The following is a 13857-nucleotide window of genomic DNA, read 5'->3' on the forward strand; positions in this document are numbered from 1 at the left end:
TTTCCAAAACTAGGAAAAATCCGATAACGTAACTACTAACTAAAACAAAGACAGGATTTAATTTTATCACTGTTTCTTGAAAAAAACATTCTTGAAAAGCATCAGGTTTTATTACGTCTACAAGAAATAATATTGATGCCATTCTCATTATTTTCACCATTAAAAGAGCGTAACAAAATTATCCGACATATAACAATTTCTAAGAATACTATATTTTTTCACGATTTTCCATAAATCGGCCACCTGTCCGCTCGTTAAAGAAGGTCTTTTATTCCCCTTACATAATATGCCAGTTATGCCCGCGCGTGTTCATATACATATTTCAATCCCCTTTCTGATTCTGTACATACATATATCGTGTTGAGTGTCATTATCTCGTAACACCCACGTTTCCCACTGTATACCTACGTGAAGTCTATTACCTTCACCCGATCAGGCATTGTGAATGCAGTATATGTAAATAGAGTAGCTACACGATTGCCGACAAGGTTGTAGAACGGAACGCGCAACACTGTTAGCGTTTACGGGTTAATGAGATGAATTTTACGGTGCAATAGACCACCTACGCAACCACGATCGTCCTTAAGATCGTCAATAATCAGTAAATGCATGTGAAATATGAATCGGTGCGCGGGCGAAAATTTGAATTATAATATGCTCGCGCTTCGTCATTAAAAGATATTTCTCTCATGTGTATACATCGCATAGGCATTATTGAAACGTTTTCGTAAAATGTGAATTACGTATTTACGCACGTATTTATTTGCTTGAATATTTATGAAAATGAATTTGGCAATTTATACAAATTAAAAATAAATCGAGACAGCGTTAAATTAGCTTGAAAATTTATAAAAGTATACTGCACCGAGTGACACTTGATATTTACGATGCAAGAAGTTGCAGCAAGCATATACGTACAACGAAGCTGGTTTAAAGTGAGGGTTAGCGCAGGATACCTTAAGGAATAAACTCTGCCATGTTATTAGGTTTAGTTACTTCGTTGCATTATCGTTTATCTCTTCGCTTGATGTTCGATCCGTCCTGTTACTTGTTTTAAACATAGGAATCTTCAGAAATTGATCTGTATCTTCGTTGCACGGACGAAGAGCAGAAACCGAGAAATATAAAAATTGTTCACGAAAAAAAAATATCCTATAATCTTTATCAACATAAAACTAGTTGCAACTCTAAGTCCTGATTCATTCTTCCTGGCATTCAAACATAACGCAACACAAATTAATATTCTCGTTCTACAATAAAGTAAAAAAGAAAAGAATCTTCTTAGATGAAATCAAAGTTGAAATAATTGCGGGACAAAGACAAGAGATAAATTAAAAAAAATAAAATCCACCTCTGAATGCTCCGATCAAATTCATCGCAGAGACCAATCATTTATCTATGTCTCCATCATACGAAGTCTTCGAAAGTACGTCGTAATTTCATATTTCATTTTCTATCCCTGCGTGGAGCATAAAGTCATCGAAACCGTACTGTAATGCGATGTACTTTGAGGTGATATGATTCAGTCAAAAGTTGCAAAGCAGAACGTGCCGAGTGCAACTGTAACTCGATATTAAACTATAAGGGTTTCCATGCGCGGCATAGATCATAATCATTGCGAAATGTCGAGGACGACGGTCGAATCGCGACGAGTCGTAGCTAATATTTAAGCGCGTACACGATATAGGAAGGTATTGATCACGAAAGATACGTTTCACGATGTCATGATTTTTAATAAGAGACATTACGTCTGTTTACAGGCGTATATAAAGAAGGAACTGGGTAAAGTGGTGGTGTACACAACGACCTCTGGTATCGTGAGGAAAACGTTCTACAACTGCAAGAAGGTGAAGCAAATTCTGAGGACGCATATGGTCAAATACGACGAGTTGGACCTGTTTGGCGACGCAGAGTTGCAGACCGAATTGAGAGATCGTTTGGGCTCCACGGTGATACAGTTGCCGCAGCTTTTCATTGATGGACAACACATCGGGGTATGTAGATTTATAATATACATATAAATTAGTTCTTCTTGCTGGCACAAGTAATTATTGATTCATGATTATTCACGAGGACATTGTTTAAAAAACAGAAACTTGAGATTTGATCTTGGTTGATTATTTTTACTCTTATTTCATATTGTAATGATAGCGAATTTTTGTACTCTCATGTAAATAGAAAATTTTTGTGTGATGCAAAATGTTACCGCTACCATTATAAATGGCATTAAAAAATAGAGTGAAGTTTCTTAGTAACCTTTTGCCAATATCTTTCATAAAAACACAAATGATCGATGTAAAAAGATTAGGTCAATTGTATCGGATACGGTGAAGTTTGTTTTCACTATTACACTAATATTTTATGATATATCGTAGATTAAACTAATAAAATTCAATAATATATCATTGCATATAATATAATATAATAATATAATAATAAATTTCAATTTTAAATGGCTAATAAATTTTGTAATGGTGCATGTCAAATGATTACAAAAGTTTATCTTTCCATTTTACATATTTTCTACTAATACAAAGCCATAAAATCTCAAATCCACATTCTCGATAAAAACGAATATTTTAAAAATGTCCAAAATTCCGTACAATTTTCCACGCAGACCTAATACTCTTCAAATTATGTGCAAGCGAATAGTTTCTAGCCGAATGATCGTATGCTAACACAGCAGCAAGGTTAAATCTATTTACTGAGTACTCTTGTTAATACCGTGGTAGATAATTATCGCTGTTTATCGAGGTCATTATTAGAACGCGCAACTAATATATCGGTGTATTTCTTAGCATAAAACTTGAACGAGCGTTAGAGGGAAATTGGTCCTCGCCGTGTTCCACGTGTTCGCACTAAGGTTTACATTCCACGATTATCAACGAGAACGATGTTGAATAATAAAACGTGAGCATCTGCTGGTGAACGTTTCGACATACTGTGTTCGACGCTCGTCAAACAGGTCTCTTCGTCGTCATCGATTTTCTCGCCTACGGGAAAATGTAATCGTTTCTTTCCAAGCACACGGCATCCCTTTCTCCCATAAGTGCCGTTACTCACTAAAGACTTGCTCCTCGGCGAATACATTTGCATTAAGTTTAAGAGAAGATACGAGCTTCTATGTGCGTAGTTCGAACCGGTGTGGCGCGCCAATCACGGCTATGGCTATGGATGACGCGTGAGGGACGCACGAACAAGTAGATTTGGTCTGTATCGCATCGACACATTCTACTTAGGGACACATTTTATTGAAAATGAGTAGCGCAATGTCGTTGGAATCTGGTAACGCTGTGGTAATATTGAGCGATTCGATAGGTTTATGAGCGTGTGATTATGGAAATAGATATAAATATATTGCTGTTGGAAACAGATATAAAGCTCAATGTAGCGTTATTGGAAATATGAAGAACGATATTAGAAATATAAAACTTTTGTTAGTGCAACGCTGTTAGAAATCTAAAGCTCAATGCAGCACTGTTAAAAACATAAATCTAGCAAATTACATCGCATCGATAGTGTGCATTGAGCCTTAATGTACATTCAATAGCGGGATCCCACGACCGTGTGCGTTGCATTATTAAAAGTGTAAATTCGCCGAATTGCACAGCGAAATTATAGCGATATTGAATCCCCCGTCTGCATTGGGTTTCGCGATGCATCGCACGATATGAAATTCGATCAGCCAATAAATTTACTGTACCTTCGGTGCTAATAATTTTTGAATCATCAAATTTAATCATCAATTTTGACCACCTAATAATTTGTAATCTTTCGCCGACCGAGTCACGAACCTACGATTGGTCGATAATAATAATATGCAACAGCACATATTTGTGGTCTCGTTGGTTTTCGCGTGAATTTCTCGCAAGGCCGATGTCGTATTGCACAACTAGTGTCCGCACGTTTGAGAAAGCTGAGAGGACGCGACCAGGAGAAATCAACTGAAAATGTCAAAGATGACAGACGAGCGCCGTCGCTTTGAATAGGCTCGCAAACCGGAAATCTGCGGTAGACACAACGCACAGTTACGCAATTGATACACGAGAAAGTCCTTTGTATGCCGCATCTGCACACGTTTTAACGGTCGTTCATCGATCATAAGATTTCAAGAAGTTTCAAATTAGTTATGCGGACATTGCTTTACAATCGCGCCGCGCCGGTTTGCAACGGTTCCACATTAGTGATTTCTTTCTTGCTGCGTCAGAAATTGTTCTGCAGTAGCGCTCTGTTCCATGGTTTTCGCGATTCATCGAAACTTTGAGAAGATTTCGTGGTAACTGTTGTATTGCAATATTCCAAAGAAATTGAAACTAAAACTTTACCAATGACATATACAAATATACGAAATAATTCTATATTACATAACAATCCAATTACGTTATATCTACTAAATCTTTTCACAATATTCATCTGCAATTTTTATATTCCTTATGTATTTTCATATAATTTCAAACATTCTACCTCATTAGAAATATTTAATAGAACTTGGTTTCACATTTGTGTTTATTTCCTCCAATAAATTCCAAGGAAGGGGCCGTAGCCTGTTCAAACAGCTAAAAACAAAGGTTGAAGATAAAAATGCAATTTTCACTTATAGGGCTTAAAGATCGTTATTTCCCAGTGGAAGCTCACGGTGTAGTTTCGCAATTCAACGTTGACACGTGAAAACAAAAATAAAACCGTAATGGAATTTCTGAATGACGCGAATATCACGGGAGTAGGTTTTCGGTTTCGGTGTTGCGTCCAGCGGAACAGATGATTTTGTGTTTGTTATTTTTCTTGCAGCGCGTTCGTGATGATCGTGTTTCTCGCGACTCTCGGTTATTACACGCGTCGCACACTGCTTTTCTGCTACGTTTACGGCGATACTTTTACTCGTTTTACCAGTCGAATGCACGAAGAAAGTTTCGTATGGTGTCAGGTTCTGCCTCTATTTACGCTTTGATTGTTCATGCAGAAGATGATGCTTCTGATATTGTTTTTCGACTTCAAAATCAAATCTGCCCGTCGCACCAGCATCCTTTACTAAATTGAGAAACAATCATAAAAAAGGGTAGGATCGGTGGAAGGGAATCTAGTTCCTTGAATTTATTCGGATTTTATGGCCTGAGAGAGGAACGTTTAAAGTTTTAGTTCACTGAGTATCAAATAGGAAGCTAGGGAGGAAAAATTTTGATAAAAGGCACACTCAGGCATAGTTTTAATTAAAGATCTTCTACTATATATGCCATTTTCATGTTTCTTGCGAAGTTGTACTTCTATATGTAGAGGATTAAAACTAAAAAGTGCTACACCAATGTACAGAGATATTCTTGAAGATTTCTGTATGGATACATGTAAGTAGACGCCTTATAACGTCAATCATGTAATACTGGAATCCGAAGGATCGTCATTTTTACAAAAATAATAAGTATTCATCATTCAATATCTCATGGATAGAATAAACCTTGTCAGGGAAGACAAAGGAATTGAATTTTACATTCACATGCTGAGTTGGACTTAAGATAAAATCGATTTAAATAACTCTAAACAAAAACCATTATTATCTCAGGTTACAGTATGATTACCATAATGTTATTAAGAAATATTCTTTAATATAGTTGAGTCGTCCCAATACGATCATTGTATCTGATTCGTAGAAGTTTTAGTACACTTTCGAATCACACGTACATCTCAGTAATTAACTTGAACCAAACAACAACTACAAATGAATTTTGTAAATTTCGAGCCAACCGATTGTCCTACTTATCACAACATTATTAGATGTAAAATCTGTCCATGCAGTAAAATTATGTAACCTACAACCTCTCGCTTACCTACTAATAATAAGTATATCTATTATTGCTTAAAAAATTATCGTTTAAGATAGAATGAAAAAACTTCTAGGAAGATAGAGATATTAGAGATCACGTCTGTATTAAACGCATTGACCGTCAAGTATAACCTAGTTGGCGAAGATTAAGGAGTAGAAGTAGAAATTATGATAACAAAACATCGTGACCTTGTTTCCTAACTTCACCAATTTCCTCTTACTTAAACTGATAAAACAAAAGCACATTTTGTGCTGGTGTCGTGAAACAAGTTCTCGTAGCACTTAATGCCAGTCGAAATGGAACAAACAAACGTGCAATTACATGCCGTGCAATTAGACGCACGCTCCGATAGTGGCGCGGTGCGCAATTACGTCGCAACACGCCGACTAATAAATTGCATCATTGGGAGGCTGGAGAAATTCCGATCGCTCGTGAACGAACTGCGGCCGAAAAATTACGCAATTTCAGGGAAAATTGAGCGTTAGAGATTTCCCAGATCGACGCGAGGTATGTATGCATTCGCAGCAAATATTTTACGATAACAGATTCACAGCATTGTTGTAAAAATGGCGAATTTATTTTGCTCTTCAAGACGTTCTCTTCGTTACCGCTAAAAATCCACTTTCGAGTTGTATATTTCACTTTCGTGCGTTTCTAGCGATAAAATTTCCGAAGTTTGAAGTACAAACTCCTTGTACGAATTATATTTGAGTAGTAAAAGTCCAGTGATTGAGAGAGGAAGAAAAAAGGTTTAATGATATAATTATGTGCTTCCGGAAGTTAACAGTTTTATTAATGTGAAAGATTTTTGTGATAGGGAAGTGCACATAAATATATTACGAAATATCTTTTTGTTTATGAGACTGCTCGTTTTAATAAAGATTTAAGGACACCTTCTCACGATTCTCTTCTCATTATTGTTTTCCATCACCGCTGAGAATCATGTAGTTTTTCCCATATCCTAAATTAATTTTAATATGTACGTAATATAAATATATGTATACAATGTAGGGTAACATGAATTTATAAATAATTTTTTGGATGTAAATACATATTAAGATTTCTAATTTGTATGTTATTAAGAATTCTTATATTATAAATGCTCTTCTGCTCATCTATTTACAATATCCACATAAGTAGCATTTTTTTCAGTTATTTCTTAAGAAAGCGAAGAAAGTGAAAGCGAAAATGGAATGCAGCTTAGGAATCATAAAACGAAATTACTTCGGGTTTAATAACAGCTAAGTTGGCCCTCACCTTTTCAACACTGTGACATTTTGCTACTCATTTCACATTTTGTATCATTTCACCGTGCTATAGTTAGAAATAGAAAGAAGTTATTAAACGTAATCATCGTTAAGGCTTTCCATTAATGCGAATAGCTTTCCTTAGAAACAATTCTTAATGTTTCCCTTCGCTTTCTCGCGCTCTTTTATCAACTTTCAAATTTAATTCTTGTATTTCTTACTCTTGTGATCCTTTTCCATTCTCTGCTGTTACATGATTGGAAATATGTCAAAGGAATATTATATACGTTAGAAAAATATAAAGGAAGAAGGTTGAGATATTTTTAAAATAAAAGAATAATATAATATTATGAGATGAAAATAGTTCAATCTAATTTTTAATAACATACTAAAAAATCATTAAGCAATTATTCTTTTCGAACACACCAAACAATATACTTCTCCACCAAGAATCTATCAATCACAAGACATCAAGACACAAAACACGAAAGCTTCGATTTCACAATTTCAGCCGAATTCTGTCGCGTTCGCAATCAATTCCAGTTCTTCGGAACAAACAACGAATATATAATATCATTTGGTTCTCTGAACACGTATCGAGGGAGCGTATCTCCCATCAACGCCATCGCAATTGCCCAATTTCACCGAGTGTCTAGTCGCGTCGCGGCGCTGGATATCAGAGATCTTGTTGATTGAACGCACGGTTGCATCGTCACTTTGGTCACTCGCGATAATCGTCGAGCGGATAAACGCGAAATGTCAAACCGCTCGATCCAAGGTCTATCGAGAGAGAAAGAGAGGAGAACAGAGAAAAAGCGCGAAAGAGAGAACGAAAGGTGAAGTGGATTGTGTATAAGGCACCGCGGTCCCCTGTGGTCCCTGTCGAGCGTGTATAAACGAAACACACCGCGTTCCAACCGCATTCCTCATCGACCGCGCCACGTGATAGTGTACGGATACACTACTAGCTTCGAAAAACCTACAAAATAGATGGCCAATGTGGCATTCGTATCGTTTGCATGATTCTTCGTTTGAGACTGTTTTTATGAATTCGTCTTGTCGCGACATGGGTGACGAATTGGAATTGGTGAAAGGCATCGATCGTTCGTTTTTTCGTAATAGGTTACGACAGACGTGCGTGGATATCGAAAGTAGAATAATATCGTTGGATGTTCCCTTGAGGCACGTTCCAGGTTTGGTATTTGAAAAGGGAGTGGGTTGGGTTTAGGATTTGAACGAATGAATTAATTGTATGTATTATTGATGGAAATTACCAATTGATCGATAACGAATTCATTGTTCGGTTGAGGAGATTTGGTGAGAGACGCGGTTTTATCTATTAACGAAAGATAACAATACGAATATTTGCGAATATGATACGAATATTTGGAATTTGAATTGCTGAAATGACTAGTCACTTTACAATTCCAAATTTGAGTAAAACTGTTATCAATAGCGAGTCGTAGTGAAAACCTTCAACAGTAGTTTCCATTTAATACCGGTTTGTGTCTCACGCTTTAATGTCGAAACATTTCCACGGACCGAGTTAAAAATTGAGACACGTTTTTACAGATCACCTATACTTTATTTGCCAATTCCTTTCACTGGAAACCAAACCGCTATCCTGTCCCATAAAAATAAAAGAAACACTGGAAAGTAATAAAAGACATGCGAGGTAATGGATAAACAGGCACTATTAAAAATCATTGGAGTACGTAACTGTTTAAACAGCGAAGTTTCATAAAATGTTCATTACCAACAGCTGTTGTCACGTGTGTGTGATAACGCGGTACCGCTAAACGATCGATGATAAAATACCGTGAAAATAGAGAAAACGTTTGACAGCAAAACCAAAGCGATTATAGCGGCTTTTACTTGGTCATAAATATTTTAATACGCGTCTCTTCGTATATAAGCTTACGCGACCTTCCACCGTCTCTGTGCAATGAAACGCTTTGTAATCGCCAGTGATTATCGCACATTTGAAATTAAAATCGTCTTGTCCGACTGCGCCCTTTGCGAATGAAACAAACTCCTACGAAAAACAAAGAGAAAATGCCCAGAAATTCTGCGTGTTCTTGTTAGCTTTGATTATTAAGTTCCATTAATACGAAGTTGTGGACGATGTTCGTGTCACTAAAAGTTGCTTCTTCTTACAGGGATTCGACACCGTAGAGCGACTCAACGAATCTGGAGAACTGAGAGAAATGCTTAAGCCTTACCAGGTAATTAAAAGTTCCATTTTACAAATCAGCATTTTCATTAACACTTGCAACAGATACTTTTTGTCGGTTCAAATATGGTGGTTACATATTTCCTTTCCTTTAAAATGTTTGACGGACAGTGATCAATTTTTGTAAAATCAGTATCGATTTGCAAGGATTTAAAGAGCATCTCACCACGTGATTGATTCTTTTATATACGTTACTATAAATATATAAAAGTTGCTGCTAGCCTAAAATAATGTTGATTGAAGATTTCTTGTTTATCTTATTATAAACTTCTGCGCAAAGAAAATTTCAATGTTATAATTAGTTTTATAAAAATAGCTGGTCGATTGACCTTGGTGTTAAAACTATTTTTATAATTTAAACTCAGCTTTTACTTAAAAAAATCTGCTTTTAATAAAACTGAGAAAATTGTGACAAAAAAAGTGTAGCAGAGAAAAATTTTCTAAAGATTGGTAGAAAGCAATTGATCATCTCTCATACGTAAGGTATACAGCTAATGTAGCGTGCAGTTCACAACTTCGTAACTTCGTTCGGATCCAATATTGTAACAGAATTACAAATTCCAATATCACGTCAATAATAATAAATCGTATCAGCATCTAATGACATCATATTATTCCTGCACGTAATTCCTCTATTATCAAACTGAATACATACCACGAATTCGATATTCTTACAATTCGATTCAATTCGCCAAAGAATTCAGTTCCATTAGCGTATCGAATTCTGAACACGCGGATTTTACCACAATCTTTTGTCACCGTGTAATTCTGAGGAAGAATTACAGAGAATTCTGCCAATGTTCCTCACGCCGGAGAATTATTTGACCCTTTAAGAATTCCGTGACGGTTCCGAGAATTCGCTACGTAACTATGTTCCATGTCTGTGGAATATTTATACCGTGTAGTAGAATGGAACAGCTGTGCCAGGCATTATACACATAACTGCGTGTTGGCGGACGATCGTGCGCGCGCGTAATCCGTCGCGAATACAAGGTTGTACAATCCTTTCACTTTTATCCGACGATATCTGCCTCCACCTTCCTTTTCCATCGCGATCATAAATTTCGATGTCGTGCAATTGAAGTTTACCTTGCAGCGAATAAAGGTCGTTTACATTGTCGCTACCACTATCACTTTCCTGATATTCTTTCCGTGCTGTCGGCCCTTAAACCTTGTGGTCGTCCTTTGGATTCATGCCAGCACAAGGACATTTTTCCCCTCCATGCAAGGTCTATAAATCTTTCAACGAATCCTTCGAAAATTAATACCTTGACGTATTTAAAAATTGCTACTTGATCGTTACATTCGATTATTTCGTTCAGTATCCATAAAACCCTATCCAAAGTTGGCAAATGCTTGCAATTGTTTGCGAAAGTTTGCGTCAAAACCAAATTAAAACGTATTTTCATGTACGTTCGTCGATCCATAGAAATGTAATAGCGAATTTTCTCTGATTTACTGTTGTGACTTCAAACATTTTCAAACTCTTGCGATAGTTTGCGGTTGCTTGTTGTCCGTAAGGCTATATGTCTCCACTGAAAGAAATTTTCCGCAGATAGTAAAATACACTTTAGTATAAAAATCGAGACACGATTAATGTCTACGATTCGTGTAAGGTAAATGTGTTTCTGATTATCTTGCAATAAGAATGAGATTGAAGAGGTGAGTAGTTATTATGTAACTGGTTGGAATAAGGGCTAGTTTAGTTGGAGGAAATGGTGGATGAAGGATGCGCATTATGTAATTCCGTGTGCGATCATGTTAACGCATAAATCGAGTAATTAATCTAAAAATTGCGTATAAAAATCTATACATTTCAAAGTGTTAGATGTTAATATTAATGATATATTCTATATTAATAGATTATTGAGATGAAATTATTAGTCTTCTAAAGAAAAGATTTAAAATGTTGGATAATATATATAACTTTGTCTAATTAGATATATGATCGTTATCACGTTGATGTTAAATCAAGTCATTAATGATTGAATAAACTTTATATAACAATTACAATTTCAAGAAAACATTGCGGATTGCCTCCGAGAAATTAAGAGAGTGAGTTGTGAGAAAAACAATAATATCGTATATTTTTCTTTGAATGAAAGTTAATTACCGACTCATGTGGTGTGTCAGAAAGACGCGTAATTAAACGACGCCCACGATATACTCTTTTCCCCCCTGTCTCTTTACGCAATACTTGCATAATCTATCATCGTTATTCTAATCTTCCTCCGTACGATAAGCATGTAGCTTATGCGTGTAACGTGTATATAAGATTTATTTCATTAACACGTTGAATATCAACCACGTCTTGTCATTTACAAGGCTGCCGTGTTACATCGATATTATAATGAAGTCTACCTATTGTTGGACGATATTTTATTGGATTCGGAAAGTATAGCCGCAGAGATTGGACACTGACTTCTCTTCCATCTTTTATATATATTATATGTTTAATTCTTCGATTGTGATACATTATATAATATTGTGAAAAGGTAGGAACATTTTAATTTGTCATCAAAGCGCGTGTTAAACACACGACAAAGAGGATTAAAGTAAAAATACTGAAATTCCGACGTGTTTCGAAATCGAGAGCGTTGAAGACAAGGAAGTTAAACAAACAATTTCGTTTCTCACATCGTCCACTCTCAGGTTGATGTATATTCGTCGTTTTTGCGAAGAATGCAATTGAAAATGAGTAAAAGTGAAAGCGATGTTGGGCAACATCGCCGAACACACCGCGTGCGCTGAAAACTAATGCAGAAATAAGAATCGTCACGCTTCTTTTATAATCGTTGAATGATAGAGTCCAGCAATTATTCGAGCATTAGGTAATGTGAATGGAATTGCTACGGATGATCAAATCAGAAACACGATCGATAATTCGGAACATTAAGCCAGATACACATTTGATACGAAGATATTAATGTTAAAATATGCTTGATTGCGCAACTCTCCACTCTTTAATTCTAATTCTAAATCTGCCGAGTATTTTTCTACTGTGCGAGTTTTCTACTTAGATCAAAGCTTAATTAAAATTCCTTCTTCGCTTTAAACACATTCTTGAACTTGTCTCACGTACACGCTCTGCATTTAGAATTCATTCAGACACACGTTTCAATCTGAACAGCGTGATGCAATTAATCATCAAATCCCCTCATAGGAGGTGTGATCTGGGTGTTTATGAAAGATAATTTCCAGCTACTGTAATATGGTTACATTCAAAATACTTTCCTCCCATAATTATACAGCTATTGTTAGTCTACCATTGTTTTACTACCGGAAATACTCAGAGTATTCACGACGATTATATTTCTCAATAGGGCTATTGACTTCTTTCTAATTGTCTAGACGTCGTTATTACGAGTCTAGAATAGCTCTTTTCCACTAACAACGATTAAACAAGAATAGTATAATAGGATATGAGAAGATGAGTACTATATTGGAATACTAATAGACAATGAAACACTATTGTAAAATTTACTATATGTGTTATATTTCCTTCAACAAGCTTCTTCATTTTTAGTCGCCATTAACGCATCGTGTAATCAAACATACAAACATTTCATCTCATGTACCCAGTCATAACTTCAATCTAAGGCTTCCCAAATGCAAAAGTTCATTCATACCACTATCCACAGAAAAAAGAGGTAGAAAAGGAAAAGAAATAGTTACTCATCTCTACACCGTTGACTTTTATTTCAGAGCGAAGACGCGTGCACAGTGTGTCTATTCTGCGGCGGTTACCAATGGCAGCTGTGCCCGGTTTGCAATGGCAGCAAGAGGTCTGTTCATCGTAACGACTTCACCGCGGAATTCGTCGCCCTGAAGTGCGCGAAATGCGATGTGAACGGTCTGATTCGCTGTCCCCATTGCTGAGGCATCAAAACGGAAGAAGAAAACGGCGAGCACGTGCTCGAAACGACATCGTATCCCCGATACTGGCATCGAATCGCTAGCGTTACACGTTCCCCTATCTAAGACTAAGGTGCTACAAGAAGTATATTGCATGTTAAACACGTTATGGAGAAGTTCTTGCTGTCGTGTCGCGAACAACGAACAGATCTATTGTACGATCAGTCGCATATCAAACGATCGCCGTGCAAGCGCTGTCTCGACTTGAATTTTTTCATTCACTTCCGTTCCATTCACACGAAGAGCTTCGTGGCATTAGATATGATTTATGGGAAGCACTCATGGAAATTCGAGATAAAACGGCGCCGGCACGCTCGATCTTGAATACCGAGCACGATTCGCAGACGCTGATCGCGAGACCGTGCACGTGAACTGTAAAATATCGACTAATAAAGCTTATCTAATGTTTTGTAACATGCAACTCGTGTATTTGTCTCTTCGTATTTTATTGCAGTCCCGTTTCTTTCCCTTTTCCTGTGAATTTTGCGACTCGAGTTGTATATTTTTATTCTGCATATTTCTCCACGAAATATTTATTTTCCAATTCCTTGGAATTATCATTTACTTCTCTCCGTCTCGTCTAAAACTGATATTTTATGTTAAACAGCGCCCATGTTACACTACCAAATATCCTTGACCACTTCCT

The 13857-nt window shown here is 36.5% G+C and overlaps 1 protein-coding gene across 8 annotated transcripts in view; it reads left to right on the forward strand.

Moving 5' to 3' along the window:
- LOC117163219 (uncharacterized) overlaps window positions 1-13632 on the forward strand; it is a 38816-nt gene extending 25184 nt beyond the window's left edge. For all 8 annotated transcript variants that reach the window (XM_033345289.2, XM_033345292.2, XM_033345290.2 and 5 more), the window contains exons 3-5: window positions 1761-1994; window positions 9223-9288; window positions 13002-13632. In XM_033345289.2, coding sequence (XP_033201180.1) covers window positions 1761-1994; window positions 9223-9288; window positions 13002-13175 — 474 coding nt within the window. In that variant the 3' untranslated portion in view covers window positions 13176-13632. The remainder of the gene's footprint in view (window positions 1-1760; window positions 1995-9222; window positions 9289-13001) is intronic.
- Window positions 13633-13857: the final 225 nt, after the last annotated feature.

The sequence above is a fragment of the Bombus vancouverensis genome, chromosome 2 (genome assembly GCF_051014615.1).
Source record: "Bombus vancouverensis nearcticus chromosome 2, iyBomVanc1_principal, whole genome shotgun sequence".
Taxonomy (NCBI): domain Eukaryota; kingdom Metazoa; phylum Arthropoda; class Insecta; order Hymenoptera; family Apidae; genus Bombus; species Bombus vancouverensis.